General features: G+C 36.5%; 1 protein-coding gene and 1 pseudogene across 3 annotated transcripts; one reads left to right on the forward strand and one right to left on the reverse strand.

Annotated features, from left to right (window-relative positions):
• The first annotated feature begins 1,368 nt into the window (after positions 1 to 1,368).
• On the forward strand, positions 1,369 to 25,422 carry LOC116288413 (uncharacterized). 3 transcript variants are annotated; one of them, XM_031695215.2, is made up of 6 exons: positions 1,369 to 1,793; positions 14,569 to 14,663; positions 15,131 to 16,087; positions 22,097 to 22,279; positions 22,588 to 22,938; positions 23,358 to 25,422. In XM_031695215.2, the coding sequence occupies exons 2-6, from the start codon at positions 14,594 to 14,596 to the stop codon at positions 24,017 to 24,019; spliced, it is 2,223 nt and encodes a 740-aa protein (XP_031551075.2). In that variant the 5' UTR covers positions 1,369 to 1,793; positions 14,569 to 14,593; the 3' UTR covers positions 24,020 to 25,422. The 3 variants fall into 3 exon arrangements, with proteins under 3 accessions (XP_031551075.2, XP_031551069.2, XP_031551062.2); XM_031695209.2 differs by lacking the exon at positions 1,369 to 1,793 and adding an exon at positions 5,876 to 6,259; XM_031695202.2 differs by lacking the exon at positions 1,369 to 1,793 and adding an exon at positions 12,356 to 13,076.
• On the reverse strand, positions 3,510 to 4,087 carry LOC148906185 (uncharacterized; annotated as a pseudogene).
• Positions 25,423 to 26,690: the final 1,268 nt, after the last annotated feature.

Genomic DNA, 26,690 nt, shown 5'->3' on the forward strand with positions numbered 1-26,690 from the left:
GAAAGGCTATGTTCTGTAAGTAAGGTTGGTGTAGAAGATGAGGCACACATTCTTCTAACATGTTCAAATTTTATTTTAGAAAGGAAAAATCTTCCGAATAAGATATAAAAGGAGGAAGCAAACTTTAAAGTAGAATGGTGAGCGAAGAAGAGAAATTTAATTTTATCATAAACCCAAACAAACCAATCCAAACATAGTAGCTAAATATATACACGACTGTTTTAAGAGGGATGATCTAAAGCAATAAAATCTTTGACAAATTCAACTTATTAATATTTTGGTGAAAAAAGGAAAAGACATTATATATAGATCGATGGGCGGCGATCGAGTTATTGTAAACGAGAAGTCAATATATATTAGTTTATTGAATTATTTTATATTTTTATTGGCAGCAATCCAATGTAAATTTGTTGATACGGAGCCAATAAAATACGTTGTCTTGTCTAGGACGGGCCGGATCATTGGGGAACGAAGAATGAAGCTAAGTAACCATGGTTCCCTTGTATTCTTATCTTGGTTATTGGGGAACGAAGAATGAAGCTAAATAACAAGGCAGAGCTAGAAGTTGTGACACATGAGGCTAGAGGTTCAAGTGAGCTAAAAGCGAAGAACAAGTTTCTTCATCGAATTCAAGAACTGCCTAGTATTTGTAAGAAAACTACGGTGGTAAATATACCCGCATTTATCACACACTTTTCTTTTGAAGCCGCTGCTATATATAGACCCCTTGCATGTGACGCCAAAGCAGCTGGATGAGAATGGGAACCTATTGTTTTGCCCCCCAGATTGAGCTGCATTTCAAAGTACTGTAAGGGGTCTATATATGGGGCATGATGATGGGGAGGGGGAGGGGGGTGTCATTTGAGGCTTACTTGAGAAGGACGGTAAATAGAGAATATGATAGTATCTAAAATGCTTGTTTGTTCAGAACAGACGCCTCAAAGAAATTTAAAAAATCAGTCAATAACTTTAACTGAGATGCAATTGATTGTCTTATTCAATTGTTTTGTCTTTAGCCACGACCCTATTCAATTTTTTCTTTTATATTGTTGTTGTATGGTTACTGATTATAACTATCGATATACCAACTGAAGTGGGAGACTAATATCAGTATCACTGTACCATACATTTGATTGTTTTCTTTCTAATTCAAGTGGCGTTTAGAAAACCGGGATGAATTGGGGTATGCAAATCTTTCGATCCGCAAAAGAAATTGACAGATGAGACTGCTCCTAATATTCTTCCCGTCCGGCAGGTATCACGTCGGCTACCGGTCCAGTCACCCGCCTTGCAACTCTTTACATCCTTTTCTAAGATTAAACGTGCTTCCAACAGGTGATTCAGTGTTAATCAAAGACAACCGGAAATTTGTCACATAATTAATCAATCCATCCCAATTATTGTACATGGGCGCCGGAGGTAGTTAGTTCGATCCTTGTACTGCTTAATTCTTGCAATTGCATTGTCGAGTTTGGTATTATACTTTACTGAATCCTCTCACCTGTCGACTTTAATCTCCTTATTTACCGAAACGTTTATCGTTGATTCGCTAAATACGAATTGTAAACAACTGGGTTATCGCTGAAGTCATGGGTCGACCTGATAAAAACTAGTCTGATAACCTGAAAGTTGATGTAGCTACGAAAATCCGGTTTACATGACCTTCAAGGAAGAGCAGCCCGTGCTAGCCTCGACAGATATACATGGATCAAGGAATAGCGGAAAGGCAGCGATGGAGTGAGCGTCTGAGGCAATGTGGTGAAGAAAATACACTCGGATTCAAGGCAACAAAGGTAACTCTTGTCTTATAAATCATATGTTATAGCGACTGATACGCTAACAGGAAGTTATTCTGATACATCGTGATTAGTATTATTATAAAAAGGCATTATCATAAAAATAGAACCTAAGGTCTCAGTATTCGCTGTGGTAAACCCCAAAGATTAAAATATATATAAACTTTAGCGTGGTTAAGTACGTAGCAAGGCAACCAGGTGTGATATTAAATATTAGACAAAAAACTTCTCCATACAAAGTTAGACTGTTATTGACGATTGCGAGTCGAAAGAATGGCCGTTTTCAGTTCGAAACGATACGTAAATACAACCGACTAATCCCTGGCTTATCTCCTAGTGTTTTAAGAATACAAAATCAACAGAATTAATCTAAGCATTATTATAAATCGTTTTAAGTGACGGTTATTTTCGTGTTTTTTTTACTGAATAATTTGCACCGTTATTGGAATAACTTGAATACGAAGCAAAGTCAGTACTATAACCATACGATATACTTTTATATGTGAGATATCTTTTTCTCTCAATTGAAGACATAACAATTTCTTTTAGCAAACACCGACGGCTTATTTTTGTATTACGAGGGTTTAAAGATAGAAAATAATAGACGAATACAGTAGAGATGATTTGGTTTTGGTGTAGACGTGTATTAGCCAAATCCTACTGTTGCCAGGGTTATCAGAAGACTTCCTCAGTATATGCAAATGACAAGTGAATAAATAAAATTTGTAATATAAATGTCTGGTAGGAAATTGATGGCTATCAAGAATATCTGCCAGGTGGATGTCAAGAAGGAATATCACGTTAAAAACTCTGTCTTAAGTAGAACAGCTAGAATAGCGATATTCAGCATTTGATGAATGGCATTAGAAATTACAGTGATGATGATGATACCGTTGATAGAGTAAAATACCGTGGAGACATGTAACTCTGACGGACAATAAAAATAAAAATAAAAATAAAAATAAAAATAATAATAATGATAATAATAATAATCTAATAATGATGATGATGATGATAATAATAATAATGATGATAATAATAATAATGATAATAATAATAATGATAACTAATAATTCATTATAATATGAGACGTGATAAGAATATTGCTATAATTATAAAACAAAAAAAGGAGAGATTATTAATATAAAATAACAAATATATATCATATTTACTTATTTTTCTAAGAAAACATATTTGTAAAATAAATTAATAGCTCAAAACACGAGTCCAGCTCTTCACACTGATATAATACTATATCAAAACTATACATTTATTATTAAAATCTAAATATTTCTAAATTTCCGCTACATTGGCGTTAAGATTAAAGTCATTCAAGAATTCATTGTCCTTAAAAAAAGGGGTTCTTGTTCTTATTATTCTAATAATAATAATAATGATGATAATAATAATAATAATTTAATAATAATAACAATAATAATAATAAACTTGATAATAACTCTGATAATAATATTTATAATGCATTATCGCAGGATCCTAGCCAAAGAATGTAATCAAAAAAAAATATATATATACAATGTCTAAATATATTTTGCAACTAATTAATAAACAAAATTTGAAGAAAAAAAGAGAAAAAGAAAAACTATAATAAAATATACTATAATAAAAATATATCTACTAATGTATAACCATAAAATATATTTAGTGAAAACTAATCCTAATAATATACGTTTAAGATAATGATAATAATGGCAAACATTCATATATATGGGGGATTTAAATATTTAGCTAATTGCTGCATTTGCAGTCTCGACATCCAAGTCTATGTCCTTTATGTTCCTAAGTACTCTTCGTGTGGTTCTTGAGCCCTTCAGGCATAGGAGAGCTGATCTCAAAAGGGAGAAAGAAACCTTTGCTCGTATCCAGGATACAGCGGTAGCATAATCTTCTCCTTTCTTGTTGGCAATTAGTTCGGCGAGACTACTGTGGTACACTCATCTGCCATACCTCCAGTTGTAGTGAATACTAATGGTGTAAAAGTCGCTTGTTCAACTTCCAAGACTCTGCTAGCATACTTGCGTTTCTTCTCATTCTCATGCAGGTGGTATATTTGCTGGGGGGTGAGAACTTTGTAGGACTCTGCATTTGGGTGACACACCCTAACATCAAAGACTGCAGATCTCTGCCTTTCCCAAAAGCCACGTGCATGAACGTCAAGGCGAGCATCAGAAGCTTTATTAGAACCTCTGGTCAGGATTTCTCCTGTAACTTCTTGAAGTACTGGTTCTATTTCAACGTCATTGGAGACCATGCTCAACAGTTCTGCTTCGAGATCGCGCAGCTCGTTAACAATAATAATAATAATAATAATGAGAAGAAGAAGAAGAATAGTAATAATAATGATAATAATAGTAATAATAATAATAATAATAATAATAATAATAATAATGTACAAGTAAAAATAGATAATTATTAAATTGTGATGATATAAATAAAGCGTTTTCACAGCAAGGCCTGAGCCATGTTGGTGTACCAAAACAATACATTTTCTATCTTCCGGGAATGTAATTCTTTTTCTATGCAAAAACTGTGCAGAAAGTTTCCATTGTTTGGTACACCAATATGCATGGCTGCCTTGTCACCTGAGTGAAAGCGATATCATACAAGCGGACAATAATATTAGTACATGTATCAGGGACGATGGTTAGTCAACGAATCAACGATGACGAGGATGATGATAACGTCTTTAATATTTTCTAAAAGATACTTAGAAGAAAGCAACTGATTGGGTCATTCAATTAGCCTGAGAGAAACGCACTTGTCGACCTGCATTTTTAATAAGCATTCCTGGGAATAACGCTGACCAGTAGGAACACAGGCTCCTGCTTCGTATATATTTTAAGAGCCAAGACAACGCCCTCTACTACTCATGCGTATAACTGGACCGAACACGCACGTCGCGTGCTTGTTTCATAAACGTACAGCAGTAACATAGTTGAAATGTTCAACCAATAGAGCACGAAATTATAGAATAAATACCGGCGCAAAAGAATGAACGAGGGGGGCGTAATGGTAGTCAGTTGAATTGCCATGCTTTACCTTACTGACAGAATCCTTCAAGATATATAGCTAGTGCTGCCAGGAAATGGGGAAAAAAATAGTCTATTAAGTGCTTTGTGGGAGGTCTAAACGTCACTTTGAACACCGCTCAGAATACCCAAATCCCCATACAAGCAGGAAACCAAACTAAGAAAAAATCATTCGCTTTGGGCATAACTTTGATATCAGATAAGCTACTTAAACAGCTCAGTTCGTTCAAATCAGATATGTATACAAAAATTTCACCATTATCGACATTCCTACTAAGCTTATTTCTTGAAAAGCTGCTTGCACTGCGATCTCCAGCAAAGACTTAAAACTCATTTTGATCCCTTAAGTGAAGCCGTTCATAACCTTTGATTGACAAGCTGTCTGATTCGTTAAGATCTATGCTTGGTCGGTCGAACAGAGAGTATTTATAAATGGCAAGGTAGTTAGGCTATAAAAAGAGGCAAACTGTTTAACATATTATCAATTATGAAGACAAAAGAACAGCTTGACGACAAGCAGGTTTTCTGTGTGACCGGTCTTTGCATGTGCTGATATCCTAAACGAAGCATTCTAGCTCTTCTTTTTGTCAGTTGTTTGTAGAGTAAATTTGTTCCTGTCAAATTATAATAAGTATTTAAGATTATGATAATCCGTATTTTGGAGAAAAGAAAACCAAGTCTCATGTATTCATAATCTCCTTTTAATGGCATTAAAAATAAAAGTGTCTTAGTAGAACAAATAAAAGACTTTTTTCTACCAACGCAATCGAACTTAACTCGATTTCTTTCACCGAAAAAGGGGAAAAAACAACATCTTAAAAGCAAATTTTCGTGACTTTGAAGAGTCGAACATTTCAAATATTATGTAGATCATGAAATTGATAATTTCAGAGGCAAATATGGAAGAGTGATTTATCTTGATATTGTCAAAGGACAATTGATAAAAAGACAACCCTATCAAAGCCGCTGATAAATTTCATGAGTGTTAAGGATGATTTTTCATTTTCTGTCGCTACTTGTCGAGCTAGTATCCCCTGCTGCAAAGTCATATTAATTTTCGCGCATCAAAGCTAGGTGCACAAGAAATAGGGTCAAGGAGAGTTAAGTTATCAAAGTTGTATGTCTGAGTCTGTTTGGCGTTTTTTTGTCAGATGTCCTATGCTTTCCTTCCTTAATCCCAAAAATACACAAACTATTGTTGCCATTAAGAAATAATCGACCGATAACACCAGCGTTCATATTATCGGATTGCTGTGATAAGAATATCAGAGTCGTGAAATACGCCGTAAAATCCTGGTATTCGCTACAAGCTACACGACAGCATTTTCTAGAATCTTCCGGGGAGAGAAGTGAAGATACATAGACTGAAATGCTCATTCTCGCTGCTATACTTAACTTTACACATGATTCATTGAGGTAAGAACTGTTAGAACGAATACAAGACATACATATGTTAATGAATACTGAAATGAAGAACTAGAGGTGAATGAGAAAGAACTTAGAAAAAGTCTGAGTTCCAAAGAGGGTAAGAACGGTTTTTTTAACTGAGGTAGATTATCGGGGTACTGGTTGGACTATTTCGACCGTTTGGATATATCAACGTCGCAACTAAGTTGTAATAGTATGTGTGCGTGAAGCGCTTTCAAAATTAATGGGGAAAATTGTCCTAGAAACGCGAAATCGCGACCGAATTTCGGTATTACAAGATTGAGGAATATGATCGTACTGAATAAACGCAAGTATTTAGCCTGACAAGCGTTCGCCGGACGCCATTTTTTGAACATTTTTGAACCAATCAGTTACCGTAACACTCGTGGAACGAATTGTTCGAAGAAAACCATGAGAAACGAAATTCGTCTAATTCGCGAGCGAGGGAAGTAAATCAAGAAACTTTCAAGTTAACATTTTTGTTTTGTAGTTTTCGAACAATGCGAAGCCGCGTCTTGTCAGGTTTGATGAAAGAATCCAACGACAAGAGTCATTTCATTGACATTAGTGATTGAAGAACATTAAAGTTTTGTTCATCTTTGACAAAAACGTCGATTTAGAGATGACAATTTAATCAATTATCGCTCATTGTGAAAACAAAGCGGTGGTCGTGCGTCAAGCCATCAATTTATGTCCGACAAACAACCGTTATTTATTGTTATAAATGATGACATTTGTATTGTATCATCTATGACAAACGCATTCGAGCTTCGAACCTTTGAAACGAGGGCTCTCTTTCAAGAGACAGTTTCGCGTTCTGAAAAAAAAAACCACAACAATCTAGTAAAGCATGCCTAGACCCTAGCTTATTTGTCAGCATCTTTTGTCTTGAGTATCATTCTTTTCTCGCTTGTCTCAAACAAGAAACAATCTTCTTGATTATTTCTGGTCGTTTTAAATATATTTGTCAATATTTCAACGTTTCCTTACGCTCTTCGTTTCGAAAGTGTAGGTCAGAAACAGCGCTAGATAGGTCATGCTTTAACACTTAGTTAATGGAATTGATATTGAAATTATACAACCATATTATCAATACTTTCTCACTCTCTGTAGTTCAAAATATTAATACGCTGTAAGATTTCTTGATATCATTTTGAGCTCTTTTCGATCATCATTTTTGAGTCGTGCATCTTAGTGCATTGATCTTAGCTTCATTGAACCGGCAGTTCTTTAGCGAACTTTAGGGCCTGAAACTCCCTTGGACTGACAACCTCTAATAAGGCGCGTTGCTGGAAGACCGTCTAACCTGTAGGGGAACTAGTTTTGACAATATAGACTCATATAATCAAGATTAAGATATAGCAAAGTAAAAGAGTGTATAGATGAGCAAAAGGTTAAGGCTTAAACAGTAGGGCCAACCCTGATATGATAATTGCTATCACTTTCATGATTTTATAGGTTAATGTATTTTGAAGTAGCCTTGATTGGACTCTTAATGGAGTCAGACTGTCAATACAAATCAAACCGACCTTGATTATAACTAGTTCCAAAGTCTTTCCTAATCCGGCATCCTTTGATGTCCTTTCATTTGGAAATCGAGTTTTGAGTAAGGGGCTCGTCCAAATCGTTAACAGAAAGAGTAGGGTTTGTTTTACCGCTTGAAAGATGTCATTTCGTATAATGATCGCGACCACGTTTTAAGCATCGAGGACGTTTTAAGATAAGCGATAAACTGTAATGATTTATTACATTACTGCAACGAGATCCCGGCGCGTTTTAGATTTAATTCTCTGTCCCATGTCATCTTTAGTCTTTGAGGCAACCCCAGTACACGCGATAGATTTATATCGACCGCGTGTCGGTAAAACCGGCCGGTCGCATTGGAAGAGCGGTCGAAACCCAAGGGCTCCTTTTTTTATCCTTTCTTTGCGTCCATCATTTTATTGGTTAACATGCAGTACAAAACTGGATCCCACAAGAAGTTAGACCACTACCATGGAGATAATTTATTATCTACAATCAATAATGCCAACTAGTAAATAAAGGAATGCGATTATCGACCAGTGGAAATGCTGAAAAAAACACTGAAAAACGGGATTTTTAATCATAATAAAGAGAACGAAAAAAGAACCAAAGAGAACGGACCTGTTCGTAGAAAATTACGTGGTCAAAATGTTTACAGGAAAAAAAATTAATCACTAATAGAAGGTTTCAAGTTTTTTTTAGTTGTCCAAATCACATGCTTCAAGCGTTTCTGTAGCCCTTTCAAAGCGCGTTCCGTGTCAGATATTTCAGATACTCGTATTCCAATCCATAAGCCATCAGAGTCTTTCACCTCAAGATCTTATCAAATGGATATCAGAAAACTGGAGGGGAAAACAAAATCTTGTTTTATTATCTCAAGTACAACTTCCCTAAAGATTATTCATTCGCATTTGAAACGAAAAATCGTTATATATGTGGCGTAGACCAAGGGAAATAAACGAGTTATGTCACAAATGGGTGAATGCTTAGCAGGTGGAAGTATGATAGTCACGCGAGATTGTCATAGAGCCGTTTGAACAGTGTCGATATAGCCCTAACTAACTGCTAGCACAAGTGCGGTTTTATAGTATTCTTGGGACTTAAGTTCTGATGGAAAAGACCGAGCTAGTTCTAGAAGCAAATATTCAAATTCAATATTTTCAGCTCCCCTCCCGATAATCATCTTCACAACAGCTGTACAGTTGGAAGTAACACATTCATTTTCTTATAGCTTTATATTGATGTTGCCTTGATGTTGCCAATATTCTATACTCTCAATTCGATTAAAAATGCTGCGTTTTTATCGCGGAATCTTTCATTGATCTTGACTAGGTTTCCCTTTTAAATTTGTGTTAATATTATATCAAGTGTGTTTCACGAAAAACACCCTGAGGCAGTTTTCCAACTGCTTTTCGCTTTGGGAATATAATTGATGCATAATGAAGGCGTTAATGGCAGACGTTGAGGACGGGAACAGAGAAGCGGATAAGAAAATAAATAAAAAATACAATACGTCTGGTAACTAATACCTATATGTCTGAATCGTAGAATTAGAATGATGCATGCTCGCTCGGGTTTTAGTAGCGTGCGTTGTATACAATCTTAACTTGGACTATATATCGTATCAGTCTATCACAGTTCAAAAGTCACATGCAATGCTTTTATGCAGAGCGAAAAAAATCAAAAAAGAAGCCGTATCCTAACTAAATGACCACACAAATACGGCACACACATACCACAAACAAGAAGAAAAAAAAAAAGACTTCATCGTCAGCCGAGTCAAGCCGTTTTTAACAACACGAACATCACTTGAACGAATCGAAGATAGCAAACACTTTGACATCAGTTTTCCGGCTTTTTTTTTTTTGTCAGCTGTCTTAGAAAAATAAATAAAGATCCACAGAAATCATCTTTAGACAAAGCAGATAGTTGTCAAAGCAAAGATACTAAGTCTCTTCCCTTTGATAGTGAGTGAAGAAAGAGCTAGACATCTACACTAATCCTTGAGTAAACATTCAAAACTGTTTTTCTAGCTGGCAAAGTTTCAATGATCTTTATACTCACTGGTTGTCTCATTTTGGGATAAAATTCCCAATTAAATATTCTCGAAGTTTGACAGCAAAAGGGTTTAATTTAACTTAAAGATTATGTTTTGAATACCATTACGAGATAGAAGATGTTTATCCCAAAGCCCTATTAAACGTTACTGTGGTAGGAACAGAGAGCATTATTAATGAAGTGACGGTTTTTTTCTTCTTCATTATTTCAAACATACTAAAATAAATAGATGAAATACACTCAGTGAGGTCAAGATAGCAAAATTCACTACAAACGGCAACAACAACAATAACAGCAGCAACAACAACAACTACAAAATTTGGTTCATTTTAATAACGATTTTTGGCTACTATACAGATCGAATAGTAATAAAACAATGCTGAATAATCCAGATGGACAGGAATAAATAAAATGATCCCCATCCCCAATGTTTTTTCTAAGGCAATTTCTAAACCCTCAAGTAAGTATTACAGTTTTTCAACGTTTTATAAAGAAGGAATTGACCAAATTTTGTAGTCCACACGAAGTATTTTCAAGAAAAAAAGCTTAGAAGCTAAAAGGTATAAGAAAGCAATGGCTATGATTTAGAGACAGAGGTTGCTAGCGTTACAGAATAAACTCAGTATAGGATTCATTTGATGCGAAGAGCTGATCATTTGATAAACTTTAACTCTGGTGATATAGAGGCAATTTTCTACTGCGTACTGGATTCATTTTCTATAGGATTCATTTGTTGCGAAGAGCTGATCACGTGATAAACTTTCACTTTGGTGCTATAGATAATGCAATTTTCTACTGGCTGTGTATGTGAAGTAAGCAGGAAAATAATCTATACCAACGCGAAAGAATTCAAGCTCGAGAAAACTCGAGTGCTAGAGCAGACATGTCATTTCAAATCTCATCGTTCAAGAACGACGAGTTATCTTTCGTCCAATCCGATGGCGAGGCTCAAGAGGAACAATATCAAAAACTAAATTTATACAAAACATCTCAGTCTTTTGACGTAGAGTGTTTTTATTATAGGATTCTGGAAGCTTCCTTTGAGGCAATATCTAATGTCTGTAGAACGTAGACCAGGAAAATATTTCGAATCTACTGAAGAATAGATAGATAATCCTTGGAAGAATCTTGTAGACAAATTATGTACTGTATATTGAATGGAAACTAGTACTGAATGTCTGCATGCTTCTCTATACAATATAAAAAAATGTATAAATCATAGAAAAGATTTTTTGAATTTACTGGTTTTTACTTCCAAAGCAAAATACGTAAATGATTTCTTTCTCAAAAATTTCCCTTTTTTTGATAGAAAAATTATTTTTAGTATTTCTGGCCTATTTTCTTCATTCAGCAAATGCATAAGGTATACAAATTAACATTGCAACAAAAGCAGACAACTTTAATGGATTTAGAAAACAGCGAATTTCGTAGTTTAAAAGTATCTGTTATTTGACATGTCCGATTTTTGACACCAAACTATCACATAAAGAAACTCTTTTTAAAAACATGCGGACGTTTTGACATCACGTTGAAAGCCTTTTCCCTTCAGTTTGTCATCAGTAAAAATCCTTTTCTTGAACTGAAAACTTAGGGTTATTGAAAGTATCACGAGTAGAATGTTCATGTCAAAGTTTTGCAACTTAGGATCCGAAATCATCAGTATTGAAAATGAATTTTAGGAATTACGGTTCAAAAGATAAATGGTTTTGGTAGTATTTATCTAAAATTGAATAATGAACTTTTTTTTAGGCTAGAAATTTGTTTTACAACAGACAAAAGTCTAGTAAACTATATCCTTCTGATATGGAAAATAAGATAGGAAAGAAGGCTAGCTGAAGGTGGTGAGGTTAAGTGTCTTTGTATTTGAATGACATCTAGAAAGCCACTTCAACGCTCACCCAATACTAAACTCCAAATTCAAAGTGCATTTTCCTTTCTATTGTGATCAGCGATGGTAAAAAGAAACTCTGTGAAAACACGTCCATAGCTTGTCACTTATGATTCTTGGGTGTAAATGAAGAAAGATGGCACCTGATTTGAATGCAATTGACGGCATATAACAATGTAAAGTTTTATACTCTGATTGGACACAGAGCTTTATGGCATCTTTCATTTATGAGATTTGACGTTTCTGACCATCTTGGAAATGCATTTAGAAGCGAGATTCAGAATGTATTTTCAACAAAGTAATTAGGTGTGAGAACATACAAGCTCTCTTTCTTTCATTTTGCTAATCGAAAGAATTTTGCTAGACAAAGTATATTCCATGAAGTAGGGTTTCGATCGTTTTGGTAAAATACGTAGACTTAGGTCGCGATCGTGGTGTTGATTTTGCGCCTATCATTAGACTAATCACCATTGTTTGTTATTGGTTTTGAACCTAAGCAGTCCCTCCCCCCTCATCAAAGCCTAACTCCTTGTCAATTTGGGTGCACTTGTGGTTGACGCGAGCCTGTCAAACGCGAGATAGCGTATTTTCATGCAAATCACTTGGGATTGAAGCAAAGCTGATAGGCTGTACACGTGGGGAATTATCTAATGGTTCAAAATATAGGGTTTGAAAGAGCCACGACTGATTACCATCACCTCAGCATGTTTCCGGTAAGGCAGCATTAAGGGCCATGTTTCAAACACTTCACTAGACTCCATTAGACTAGAGCGAGTGCTTGCGAAGCGCTGTATAGTGTCTCGCTGTAATTGGTTTTGCTTCAAGTCTCGAACGATGTGTATTTTGAGTTGGTGGACATGACAAGAAAATTGATCTCAAACTGTATGGGTCGCCTAACCTTGGTTTTATTTGGTCCAACATTTAGAAGACAACTGAGGTGTTAGTAAACATTAAGGCTGATCTGTTGGGCTTATACAATTAACGCTAAGACAAGCTTGAAGGGTTGCCTGCCCTGAGACAACAAATTGTCGAGGGAATGTGACACGAGAGAACACGATGCTTCGAAATACTTCTTATTAACTCGCCTGAACTGGAGACTGAAAAACAACATAGTGTACTGTACTTTGTGGCGCCTTCAATTTGTTTGAATGTTCTAAAGATTCCTCAAAACAAGTTCAAAATCCGCGCACTTGGTGATTTCGAAAGCTCTGCATACCAACCTTGACACTTACTTGGCTTCCTTGAGTGAATTTTTACTCACATCACCTTCAAAACACTGGATGAACGTTCACTGTATTTTACTTTCAGTATCCAAAAAACGCTTTATCAGCCGAGGTAAGTGAGGTTAATTGTTTCTGAAAACTTTGTAGTCTATGGTTTTATTCTTAATCCATAGTGTTACAGAGGTGTTATGGTTGTGTTACGAACTCTTTCTTCGCTCAAGCGAACTTCAATTTATTCTAATTCTATAATACAAGGTTTTATAGTCAATATCCAGGCTCGCTCGAGGCTGATTTTGCTGTTTGTGTAACATCCAACCCTACTAATATTCTTAATCCTAACACAAACATTGCGTATAATCGCCGAAGAAATCTGAAACATTTGACTAGAAAGCATCTGTTTTGAAGACTCTTTTCGAATCACATCGATGGTTCCATTGTCCTTGTGTCTTATTTTGAACACTAGACACAACATACCAAGACAAATAAATGTTTTTGATTTGCAAAATATTTCGTGAATCGACTGGTTTGACACGACAAAACACTTTATTGCTCTTAATACCGATGTTGACGTACGAGGCGAAACTGCCTTGACATGGTCAGAAATGCTAAGATTGACATTTTCAATTCGCTTCAGAGTACACGTGCCTTGGATTCAAAACTAAATATGGGGGCGTCATCGGGAATGAACAGCATTGTCAAATCTTAATCATAAGAAAAGCACTTTATATTTAGCTAGAATCAGATCATTCGAGAGAAAAACATACAATGGCGCCCTCTCAGCTTGCCAAAACACAGGCCGCTGATACTAAAGCAAGAAAATAGTGCCTTTTGTTAATGGATGTGAAGTGATATTGAACTAGTTGTACAACTAGATGTGGTTAGATTTACCTATCCATCTATCTTCTTACGAATTTTCTCATATTTTTTTTAACATTGTCTCGTTAATTGATTTAAAAAGTAAACAGAATTATGACAGACTAAATCGCTAGGAGATCGTATTCTTATTGTAATACAAGTAAAAAACCGATCGTTAAAAAAATTAGCAAGCCTAATTCAGAATCTAATGATTCATAGCAACATGAATGTCAGTATTGAGCATCTTAATGATTATGCTTAAATCAAATATGGAATTTTATCCCAAACAGATGGTTACCGACTTGTAAACTCCCGTTAGATAAATATAATCAAAACGGGGCGGGCAGTGGTTAGCGTTATTGTAAATATATTTTATATCGTTCTATATTACCAAGTTGTTAGGGTTTCGGGTAAAATAAATGCAGCGCAACGCAAAGCGTCAATTTTTTAATCTCCTAGAAAAATTCTGGTCCACAACATCTGCTTAATAAGAACGCTTAGGCTAAGCGTGTAAGAGGCTTCTTATTGGCTTGCATTTGAGCTTATTGTTAGTCGTACAACAGAGTGTAATAGGCGTGGAATGCTAATTGATGTTTCATTATGTTCTAACAATCTTATGTGACAATTAAATTAGGGGGGGCTTAAATGTTTAAGAAAGCGCTCAACACATAATACTTGGGCTCATACGAGGCTAGATAGATAGATCGACAAGTTCACACGGTCTCACCGTCAACTTCATTATCTTTCAGAAACAGAACGAGAGATGTTGACGACATGAAGAGCGACGGTCATATCTGGAGGCGAGTTTACTTGGCGATAGTCGTGCTTTCATCAATTAATTACGGTGAGTGGATGGCATACACGTTTCTACTATCATTCAAACCTGTAGATTTTTTTTGCTTTTAATTAGTAAGAGGCTGTCATTACTTGAACGGGGACAGCCTTCATCGGTCGTACTTGCAAGACATGGGAAATTACGGCTACGATGAGTGAAGAGCTGAATCTTTTATAGTTTGATTATATTTGCGGGACAATACAAAAACTACTGTGTTTTACCAACTGCAGCGACTAGCTGTTTGTTTAGGCACAAAAGAGCATTTAAGCTACATATAAATTGTTTATATTCCTTATCCTTTAACATAAACACCGGCCTACCAACCCACCACCTGAACGCAGGCAGGCCGGACGGCAATTTCAATTAACCCACTATTACAGTCTATCTTTTTCTCCGATCACAAAGAAAACTTATACAAAGATATATCTACTAAAGATAGAAGCAAACTTAACCTGTCTGTGTATTTGATTTTGTAGGGGATCTGATTTCGGCAGATTCTATTGGAGTCATTGTAGAAAGAGTAACTCCTATTCGGACGGTTCTCAGCGGTGATGTAAACATTTCTTTACAAATCCCTGGATATCTGGTCAACGCTACTGCGCGAAGAACACTTTTTTTGACAGTCATGGAACACCGAACTCACGTACGATTACGAACTCTTAAGGTCGACGTGGATCGTCAAAACCTTACAGTACAGTTACCATGTGACTTGTTTGACCACGCTGGTCAGTACGGCTTTGCATACAAATTCTCTGGAAACGGGCCTACTGGAAAACTAAACACCACGTTGAGCCTCGAATGGGGAAAGATGACTGTAGAGGCACCGAGGAATCACACGACTTTGACCCGCTTTGGTTATATTTGGGTCTATCACGACCGCTCTTGCCTACCGAAATCACGGCGTTACCGCGACAAAATAAATTTGTATTATCTAAAGGAAAATCGAAAAGTGGTGATAACGCATCGAATCGTACGGAAAGTAAAAAACGGCAAGCAAAAAGGCCCCAGGCGAAGAATGCGTATGGGTTTTAGTTGTGACCTCTTTGATATAGCACAAACTTACTTCTTTGAATATGTATCTGGGTTTAATAACGCTTCTTTGGCAAGGAGCGAGCCTGTGTTTGTTCGTTGGAGCAAGCATTCTCTCTACACGCCTACCAAGACTATATTCCCTTGCACTAACTCGTTTGTCGTTTCGTTCAACGCTCCCGAGTGTCACAAGACAACGGATGTTATAAGAGTTTACGAGCAAAATTCTGGACGTTTTGTTACCGAGAGACCTGCGTTACCAGGTCACACGGCTGTGTTTTTTCCATGTACTTTATTCAACGACTACATCAAGGGATATTGCTTCCGTTATGTTAGTAAATCTACCATGAACAGCAATGCGGAAAGAATACAAGCTTCGCACTGTGTTTCTACGCTTGAACCAGGTAAGCTTTTCTTATCTTGTTAGGTTTAATTAACATCTTGGTGTCCCGACTTAATCGTCTTTTGGCTGACGTTCAGAGAGCATTAAAAACCTAGGCTTTATCTTCTCCTGTCAATCTAGCCTTGTAATGATCTTAAGATAGATCTGTTACTAGTCTTAAAAAAAACTCGTTTGCTTATTGGTTGTCTTGTCGCTAAGACCCGAAGGTTGGAGTCGCAGTGTGGGATTAACAGTCAATTCTTTTAGTCATAAAAGATTTGTGCGTTGATCCTAAAGAATAACATCTCACCAGTGAAAATTAACTATATATAAAACACATAATATTAAAAATCGATTATGGTCACATCTTTATCAAGTAATTAGCCGGGTTTCCTTAAACAGGGCTATTCTAATAGTACATCTCTAACACGTAAATACAAAAGCCGAGGGTTTGCAAAACCCTCCCTAGGATTTATTCTATGAATGGGTTAACCATTATGTTCAAACTGCATCCGTTTTATTACTCCTTTGGGGATACTTAGCACTAGTTTGTGTTTACTAGAACAAAAGGATAAATCAATCCAGTAGCGGGTTATAATTAAGAGGTGGAGTTTGAGGTGATTAACGTTTAGTCGGTTAATTGGTGCTGTAGGCTAAATATTTTTATAGTGCAAAACAATACGATATCAACGAACTGATTCTTACTAAACGTCACTCAAGTATGAGCGAGACTTCCACCGATATAAACCCATAGAATAATCCAAATACATCACATCGTAGAAGCCGAAAATTTTTCCATTACTCGAAAAAAATATTTGCCTAACTTGGCTACTTTGATAAACACAAAACACTGCGGATTGTTCATAAATTGTTTTCCGGGGATTTGAATTTACTTCCTCTGAGAAAAAACATTAGTACAGTTTAGCATTTTAACGTAGCGATAATGTTGTTTTAATTGCTATTTTAAATGCAAAATCTGAATTAAGAGTATTAGCCTGCGTAGAATATAAAAGACCTGATATTGATCAACGCTTTCTTCAAAGAACATTTACCCTCTTTGATAAATACAGTTTTAGTAATGAATTCTAGAAATTTTTTTTTTTTTTCAAAATGGCGCCAAATGTAGAATGAGAAATAACCGATGTAAAACTGTTTATTTTTGCTTGTCTTAAAGTTTCCCTCTGAAGCTCATTTCTAAATTTTGATTAGTACTACTTGTTTTTGAATTGTACTTTAGTTTGATTTCGTCTCCACTCGACACATTTTCGAAGTTCGGCCAACACTTGAACTTATTTTGCTTGCCATAAAACACGCATGCCGAAGACCCTGGAATTTGTAATCCGCAGATGGCGAGCGTGTCTTCTTCTAAGCTTTTATACAAACAACCAGCCGGCTTATGTTTGAAACCATATATTGTTAACTTCAATAGATACTACATGATAAACATTGATTGTTGCGTCTAGATATCACTTAGGGAATTTGCTTGACCAATCTTAAAAATGTGATTTGAAAAAATGTCAACGTCAAAAGGTATTATGATTGCGAATCCGCTTGAGGGTGAATCTTAAGGGGTACCCCTCCCCTAGAATAGACAGGGCTATCTGGTAAATGTCAGGGCAAATAGGATTCCTAGCGGATCCGGCTCACCTTATGCACCAGTATTTATAAGTAGCATTAGTAAGAATCTCTCTGTGTCTCACCTGACGTGAAAGTGAGAAAACTAGACCAGGACTAATATGGTATCACTGTACGAGGCGAATAAGGTCAAGGTCGATGGAAAGGAGTCCTGAAATCTTAATGAAAAGTCTTTTAAAGTTGACGGGTGTGAGACAAAATGATTCTCACTATAAACAGCATTCATATTTTTGATAATAAATTAGTCTGATACTTCAAATACTAAATTCATTAAAACAGTTAAAAAGCCCCCCCCCCCCCCCCAAGGAATAGACATACTCGAAAACATTCAATATATCCAGCATCAACATTAACAGTGTCATGAGCTACAATCGCTTGTCGACAAACCAAATGATTTACAATCATGTCTTTTTAGACTAAGATATCGAAGGTGGCTACTGCAACTGAAATACCTCGGGATTTTAATAACTCTTAACGTAGTTTAATCCATGTTAAATGACAGGAGAGTAGAAAGATATAGTGTCATGGTATATCAGTAACTTTGCAGCTTAATTTTCCCCCTCCCTTTCGTTGTCTTTTTTAGCGTCAATATCGGTGAAGAATAGAATTAAACTATCAATACTTGATTTCTGGGTGACAAGTTTGCTAAATTCTTAATTTTCTTATTTGAAAAATAGCTTTAGAAGCTGTAATGATTTTCTAGTTCTCGTTCTCTTGAGCATTATTTTTTTCTTTTTTCTCTACAAACTTGAAGCACGGCGCATGGATATAGTTAATAATAATAATCTTTAAAAAATCTTATCTGTAGGATAAGTGAAGTAGGAACGAATTACACTCGATGACTGTTCCTTATGTTTCAATAGTGCCTGGAAAAAACGTTTTATGATCTTAAAGCGGCCCTCGAAGGAGGTGCCCTTAGCGCACAAGGCGGATTAGATACGATAGAGAGGTTTGTGAGGTCTTTTGCCAAGATCTATCGAACTACTATGGACCTCACAATCAGTCAGGGACCAACGGCTAAATATAATATTATATCAGTCTTACAGCGCCTTATTGGGCAATTCATGGCCAAGGTACTTGCGCGCATGCGCGCAATAAATCTTATTTTTCAGCTACGCTACAATGTATTTATAAGGTAAATCTTCTCTCGTTAGGATTTCAAACATGGTTGATGCATAAAGATATATAAAAAATATATATGAAGAGCCTATACTAGTGAGTAATGCAGAGTGATATCTATTTTCTTTGGCCGAGAGCAAAGCCAAAGTTTTTACTTCAGTCTTTCAATTTTATCGACGCAAATTCAATGATAAGCTCTTGTATAAATTAAACTACCCCTATGTCAGTTTATCCAATAGCAAAATAGGAACATTCAATACAAGATCAATGACCCAGCAATTAGCCTCAGCTAGAAACGTATAACGATACAATTATGGCTTCCGGTTCACGATCTTGATATCGAGGAATGTCAGCCAGTCGAGCGATTATCAGCGGCTGTCATTGTTGCAAGATTGTGCGAACGGCTCTCAAAGTGTTACATGTCATCTCAGGAACTAGTTGATGTATTTGTAAGAAAAACGTTATCTCCTCTTAACTCGTGAAGCAGGAATGGTCAGAATTGTCTTAATCCTTGCCTCAACGGCGAAGCAGTGTCTCGAAGATTCACGCGATGAGTAGCCCTTTGATGGCATGCCCATGTAGAGAAGAGTAACGGTGTAGTAATGTATATGACAAAATGGCGGCTACATGATACAATGGCTGACTTGAAGCGCGTAAATAAGGCAGAATAAGGATGTAATGTTTTTTTAAAAAAAATATTGGAAAAAATACAGACTTGTCACGTGGTTGACAAAAAGGCGGCTATATGATACAATGGTCGAGCGTGGAAATAAAACAATGGCGAAAATACCAAAGGCTCTGTAAATTTTTGGCTTTTAAACTGAGTAGCATTGATTCTTTTATCTTTTAATATTTTTTGTATAAAGAACGAATGAATGCAAACTGAAAACTTATAGGTGATCAAATAGAATCCCATCAAATAAAAAAAAATTTCAGAAACACATTGTTCAAGTTTATTTTCCATTTGAAATCGGAAACTAGCTTGCAAGGACATCGCTTTAATTTATCGAAGTGGGATTAAGAGGGCGTTGTATTTGGCATTTCGATCTTATCACTCAGTAACCACACATCGATAGATTCTGATAGTGTTTTTAAAATGCCCTGGCGATGCCCGATCAAACGCGTTATTATTTGGGCTTAACTAGATGAATATCTTGAGAAGAAGCGTCAGTTTAGAAAAGAGGCTAGTTTAAATATATAGCTGGAGTGGGAGAAATTTAAGAACAAAACATTCTAAGTTAGGTTTTTTTACGGGGGCAGGGAGGGGATATTTAGGAGGGGTTTTCTGAATGAGGGTTTTTTATGGGAGAGGGGCCGTATAGCAACTGGAAAATTTCGTTTCATACTTGATCTTGTGTCTTCTAAATTGTACTATTTGTACGTTTGAGTACACTGGGAGTGATAATGTGTTGGTCAATCCCGAGGTCATGTAGCTTTAACAAGGGAGATTTTAACAGAAGCAGAGGATGTGAACGAAGTAGTTATTAAGTAATTCGCAAAAAAATAAACTGAGAATTTGTATAGGCGATTGAAACTAGGTTCACTTTACGATGGAATTGCAATAATAGACGAAACATATAGACGGGACGGACAGACAAAACAGCAAGGCAGATTTAAACATACATTGCGTGACCCCATGGAGTCTTCAGAGTTCTCGGGTTAATTGCAATATATAATTCACCATTCTAGAGCAGATGAACGATAACATGCACTTTGTGACCGTCTGATCTAATGGAATCATGTCATTCGGTGATAATGTTCATGTTCGTTTTATATTGCATTAAAAACGTGGACAAATGGCTCAACGAGTGTGCATTCGATCAAGTTATTACTACACGCGATTACACGACCAACTGTTTGAGATCGTTATGATATTTAATCACGCTTCAATCAAGACAGCTTTCTTGATCCTTTCAGAATGATCTTGACAGACAAAGGGCAAAAAGGCGGTTTTGAAAATTACAAACACATTAAGAAATGATTGATAATTTTTTTCAATTTTTCAAACTGCAAGAAAAAGCGGATTCCACTTTCACTTTCATGTATTCCTTCTCAACCAAACAAATCAGGAAAAAAACAGATTGAAAAATTGGGAGGATAAAAAAGAATAAACGTCTCATGTCAAACTGAAGCGTTTTTAGCGTTATCAGCTGTGTCTCGTGGCCAATCTCTGCGTCAAATGTCTAAGTAGTTCAAGAAGATTTGGTCTTTTTTGACCAAGCATCTCTTCTGCTTTGTGTAAAAGAAACAAGGCGGTCGTTTTGTGGCTATAAACCACTTACATTGTTTGACACGCATGGCGTCGAGAAGGCGACAGACATTTTGAACCTACGAGAGCCCGTTTATCGATCAACATATTTACAAGGGAACAAAACATATGTTTTAGCCCTCTAGTTTGAGCCAGTACTACGAATGGCCTCGCAGTGAAAAAAAATCGAGATGAAGGTCATCTAGTGTAAACTGAAATTTTAGGGTTTGTTCAAAATTTTTCATTTCGTCACTGACTAAAATGGAGAGTGTAATTTTCAGGAACTGAAATAGCTTAGTTTTTTAATATCACTTGAAAATGTTAATTATGAAATGTATTTTCAATTCGAACCTAATATAACAGCAGGAGCTTTTCATTTAGTAAAGGGTACTTTGTGCAAGGAGTAGATGTCAATGCAAAAGAGAAATATGACCTCAATTTGGCGGGTAGAGTATCAGAATACGTAAGGAATGAGAACAATCAGGAATGATCTGCTTATATATGTCTGACCGCCTTTTTTAATTGTGTTTAATAGATTTGGCGTTTTTAGAGGTTAATAACAGTAATCTGAAACAGTGCGTTCGTAGAATAGAAGGGCGCCAGAGTGTCAAACCAGGCGACTCATTTTCCAATACTTGTGTAAGACAATCACGATAAGCTATAACAAAACGCCATTAATTAATGATCTACTACGTTATTACCAATATATATCGGATCATTCTAGTATATTCTACTAAGCATAGGGTTTGAGCAGGGTATTTTGGCGAAGTGGAGGCTGGAGGATACTTTCGCCGATCTGCGCGCCTGGGAAAGCAAAACCTGGGAAAGCAAAAGACATGGTTTAAAGGATCTCAAAGCTCTTCCAAATCTCTAAAAATCTTAAGGATTTCGATATCTTTATTATCAAGCTATATATATATATATATATATATATATATAGGTAGATAGATAGATAGATATGATTTTTTTAAACAGATTTTGACCATGTTTCATAAATGATTTTAACCTATACGTATAAATCTTCAACAGGAAAGTCGATTTATGACGGGTGGAGCTCGTGGTCTTACTGGAATCTTTGTTCTAACTCGTGCGGAGAAGGCAGAAAATATCGATACAGATTTTGTTTGAGTTTAACCTCGTCCAAGGATAAAAATAAAGAGTGTGGTGGGAGAGCAGTCGAGACGAAACCCTGTGTTTTACGACCTTGTCCAGGTAAGTTGGTCAAAAACACAATCGAAACCTCTGAAAAACGGACATCTGAATGTCCTCGATTTGTTTCTCCGAATTCTCTTGCCTCAGTTCCGTTCCCTCCTTTTCTTTTCCCTTCCTTTTCTTTCTTTCCTTTCCTTTCCTTTCTTTCCTTTCCTTTCCTTTCCTTTCCTTTCCTTTCCTTTCCTTTCCTTTCCTTTCCTTTCCTTTCCTTTCCTTTCCTTCCTTTCCCTTCCCTTACTTTCTCTTCCAAAGAGCGAGAAGTGTCCTGACTGTGGCAAAGTAATAATTATTTTTGTCTTGTTTTCCAGAAACAAGAAATGCCTGTGCATGTGGATGCAGACTGACAGAACCCGAAGGCATGATCACTTCATCACCTCAACTCTTCAAAAAACCTGGTCGTTCTCAATGCACCTGGCGAATAAATGTCCCCGGCAACAAGAGAGTCAAACTGTGGTTCGACGCACTAAAATTAGACGGTGATTCTGTTTTCATACGGGACGGCAATGACTCGAGCGCGAACCTACTGGCTAAGATTAAGGCGGACGACTACGAAGATGCGATCATATCAAGTGGGAACAGCATGTATATTTATTATTATCATAATGGAAAATGGATCAATGGGACGCGGAGAGGATTTACGGCATCTTACAAAGTAGAAGGTGAGAATACATGCCTGGATGAATAAGCATCACTTTCTTTGACTTACTTACAGCACGCGGTATACATTGTACGACATGCCATAACATTGAAATGGCTTTCTATCGTTTTCCAGTATAATTCATTCTACCACGACGCGTAGTTACTGCTTTGACAAGATACGGTACGGCTAAAGGACGACTACGATATTGCCATATCGTTTGCCACATATACAAGAGTCGCTCTACCAATTAATTAAGAATGGTTACTTCGTACCTCAATCAGATAAGCAAAAAGGCTCCGCCTGTTGTTTACGAAAGATTTTTTCATTTCTTCTAAATTTTTCAGATATACATAATCTGTGGTTTTCAAAATAGATATAAAAAGTGACATACTTGAGTATAATATATACCTTGCACTGACGTATAATATCTTTTTCCAGACACTTCAGTGGCAGCAGTTTTCGCGTCTAGCAGACGAACCCTCGGAACAGCGGAAATTTCATTCCTCGCCATCTTTATCGTTGGGATTCTTATCATGGGAAGCCTTCTTTTGATCGTCTTTTTGAAACTTCGTCGTCAGCACAGGTTTTCAGCGTCCAGCGGTAGTTCTACGACATCCGAGTCCACGATACGATCGGCTGGCACTCCATCTCCACTTGAAGACGAGGCTTGCATCAACGAACCACTGAAATCAACCAAAGATACCCGCACTAAGAAACCATCGAAAGGAAAACGAGAATACAAGGAAAGACAAAAAGAAAGAAGAGAACGACGAAATGAAATGACTTGTGAAGGAAATCCCATTCCTCGCTGCTCATGCGCATTAGTCTCCGAATTCGATTCCGGGTCCGGCACAAACTCTTACAGCGACGGCTCGCCACAAAGACACAACAGTGGTGTTTATCGAACACTTGAAAGAACTATAGACGACTATACTGTCTGTGATTGTCCAATGTGCTTACGTCATCAGAGAGAGTATCATATTCAGGAGCCACACTTTGGTAGCCCTGAGAAAAAGTACTACGGTGACTGGATGATCCAGGAGTCGTATATGGAGGATTCCAGGCAGAATTACCGTAATTCCTTTCCTCAATATGTTTAAATTTTCATGATAGATTTTTAAAAAGAAATTTTGTAACGATTTTTCTTTATTATGACTCGTGGTCGCCATGTTGGTTGTATCCAGTCCGTCTCGGTAAAGAGGCACGTGACAATCATGTCAGTTTCTATGAGAATCTGGCCTGGTTAACTTTCAAAATGGCGGCCACTAGTACGAAAAAATATTGTATAGTTCTTGGTCTTTACAATGGGTAATAATTAGATATATTAACAAAATCTGCAAAGCAGAAATAATTTATATAACAATATTTTCTCAAGTCGTTAGGTCTTACATGAATAGAAAGTTTTTGTGATAGTTTCATATTGTGTTCCGAGTATTAAGACTTTTTTGGTAGTGGCTTGATTTAAGTCGATTCTCCATGCAAAGGAAACGACAGACAACGAACTGATTTGAGATTCATTGTCCCATGTTCTGTACAGAGTGTGTCTCGAACTTGATAACCCATGATTTCTTTATTGATCTAAAGGTCTTAATTTAGAAATATTTTATAATATCGCAAGCTCATGACCGTTGGCGCTGAATGGCACCAAAACTGAATACTTCAAATTTGCCACTCAAACTAATCAATAAGAAGTATTATCGCATAGTAGAATAATATTTCTTGCTAAATGATTGGCTTATATGCGGTCCATAACATACGGTATGGACCCGCTCAATGAATTTGAGGTATTAATATGCTTGCTTTTGAGACCCCATCAATCGGCCTAAGTGATCTGCGATACATTGGGCCTTACCAGAAACGCGGTGTTGGCAGTTGATCAAACAATGCTATAGATCACGTGATAACTGCCATCACATGACCTTGTCATCACGTGATGATAAAATACTTCTTTTGTTCAAATAATTTATCTATGTTTTCAATTTAAAATGTTATTGACGACTATTTTAGCAGTTAAGTTTTATAGCAATTACCATGTTTTTGAGGAAAGAGCATTTTTCACGTGACATCACAGCGGCCATGTTGGTGCACCAAAACAATACATTTTCTATCCTCGGGGAATTGAACTCTATTTTTTATGCAAAAACGGTGCAGAACGTTTCTATTGTTTGGTGCACCAACATGGCTTCTATGTCATGTGAAAACACAATAGGGCTATACAGATATCCCTAAATGGAAGGGGGAATACTGGTATTTCTAAACGAAAAGATATGAATAGTATAATCTAATACTGGTTATTGACCCGTGTAAGACACAGACATGTTTATATGAACAGTAGTGAAAATATAGAATTATTTATTGAATCGAAAAGGAAAAAGAAAATCAAATCCGATGAAATGATCCCATACAGCTAGGAGTTTTATTCAAGAAAGTTTCTAATGATATCAAAAATAGCACTGTAAATAAACGAAATCACCTTTGTTTGTGAATAAATAATAATACGAAATTGAGAGTTCAATAAATGGATTTGTTGCCCAACCACAGGGTGCCCAAATCATCCAATGGCGCATTCTAGCTTGGGTTAACTGACTTAGTCAGGCTTTACATAGTGTAGTTCAACATCGAAGATAGACCAGATGTACGAGCATTGCAGCGTGCAAGCGCGGATCCAGCAAAAATTTTAGTGGGGGGGGGGGGGGGGGGTGATAATTGAGTTTCTTCCGCCAACACAACGGAAAACAAAAAGAAAGCATTTAATTCTTCAGTTTTGTTTGTTTTGTTTTGTTTTTCTGCTAAAGAGGGGCTTCAGTCCCCTTTTGCCCCTGGATCCACCCTTGGCGTGTAACCTAGAACGCCTAGTTGCAGTAATCGCTGCGAAAAGTAGAATTCCTTTCTACTTTTGGCAACGATCGCGTCTCCGTTGCACCGCGTAAATACTCTTGCAACTTGTCTCACAAAACTGTTGAAAAACAAGTTGCAGAGAAAATTGCTCCGTGTAATCGAGCCTTTAAGATCTCGACAAATTTCAAAACAATGTTCTTAAAAAAATATGCTCATTAAGATTGTTGCATAAGGTAATTCAAGTGTTCTTTTTTGATGTCTGTAACGAGTTTTGAGGGAATTTTGGTCACTTTGTGATAGTAACACGTTAGCTGTTATTATCAAAATTGATCAATACTGACATAAAGTAATAGTAAGTAATCTAGGCAAATTTTATTGTCAAGAATTTCTTTGGAAATTATCTTATTCAAAAAGGTCCATATTTGGAATGTGTAAAACATCGAAAGGGCTTCCAAACGCGTGGGAATGTGATATCGGATGCATTGTTAAACCGAAAAGCTCTGCAGGATAGCAATTAGTTGACTTCGATTCTACCTTATCCAGAAAGTAAACTCCTTTATGGAGTTTCAAAGAAAAATATACAATGAATGTCCATTAGCAAAGAATTTGAAATGGCAATCTTTTAATCATTAGTTTAAAAAAATGGAAAATAAAAAAATATGGTGGAAATAATTTGAGTCAAACACCCAATTTTTTGAAAACTTTCATGGTATTGAAAGATGTTTGAAAAAAGGCCAGGGACGACTTCCAAAATCAGTATTTCTTTGATTTCAAAATGACGCTTGAAAAATGTTACCGTACGTAATGACTGAAAGTGCTGACTTCCATGATATTTCCATGGTTTTTAAACTTTTAAGGTATAGAAAGATATTGGGAGTCGCCACACTTTCACATGATTATTCGTGCACAGCTCTTTTCCAGTGTGTCTTTTAT

Source organism: Actinia tenebrosa, unplaced genomic scaffold (genome assembly GCF_029948245.1).
Source record: "Actinia tenebrosa isolate PJP-AT-01 unplaced genomic scaffold, QUT_ActTen_1.0 PGA_scaffold6__47_contigs__length_16458017, whole genome shotgun sequence".
In the NCBI taxonomy this organism is placed as follows: domain Eukaryota; kingdom Metazoa; phylum Cnidaria; class Anthozoa; order Actiniaria; family Actiniidae; genus Actinia; species Actinia tenebrosa.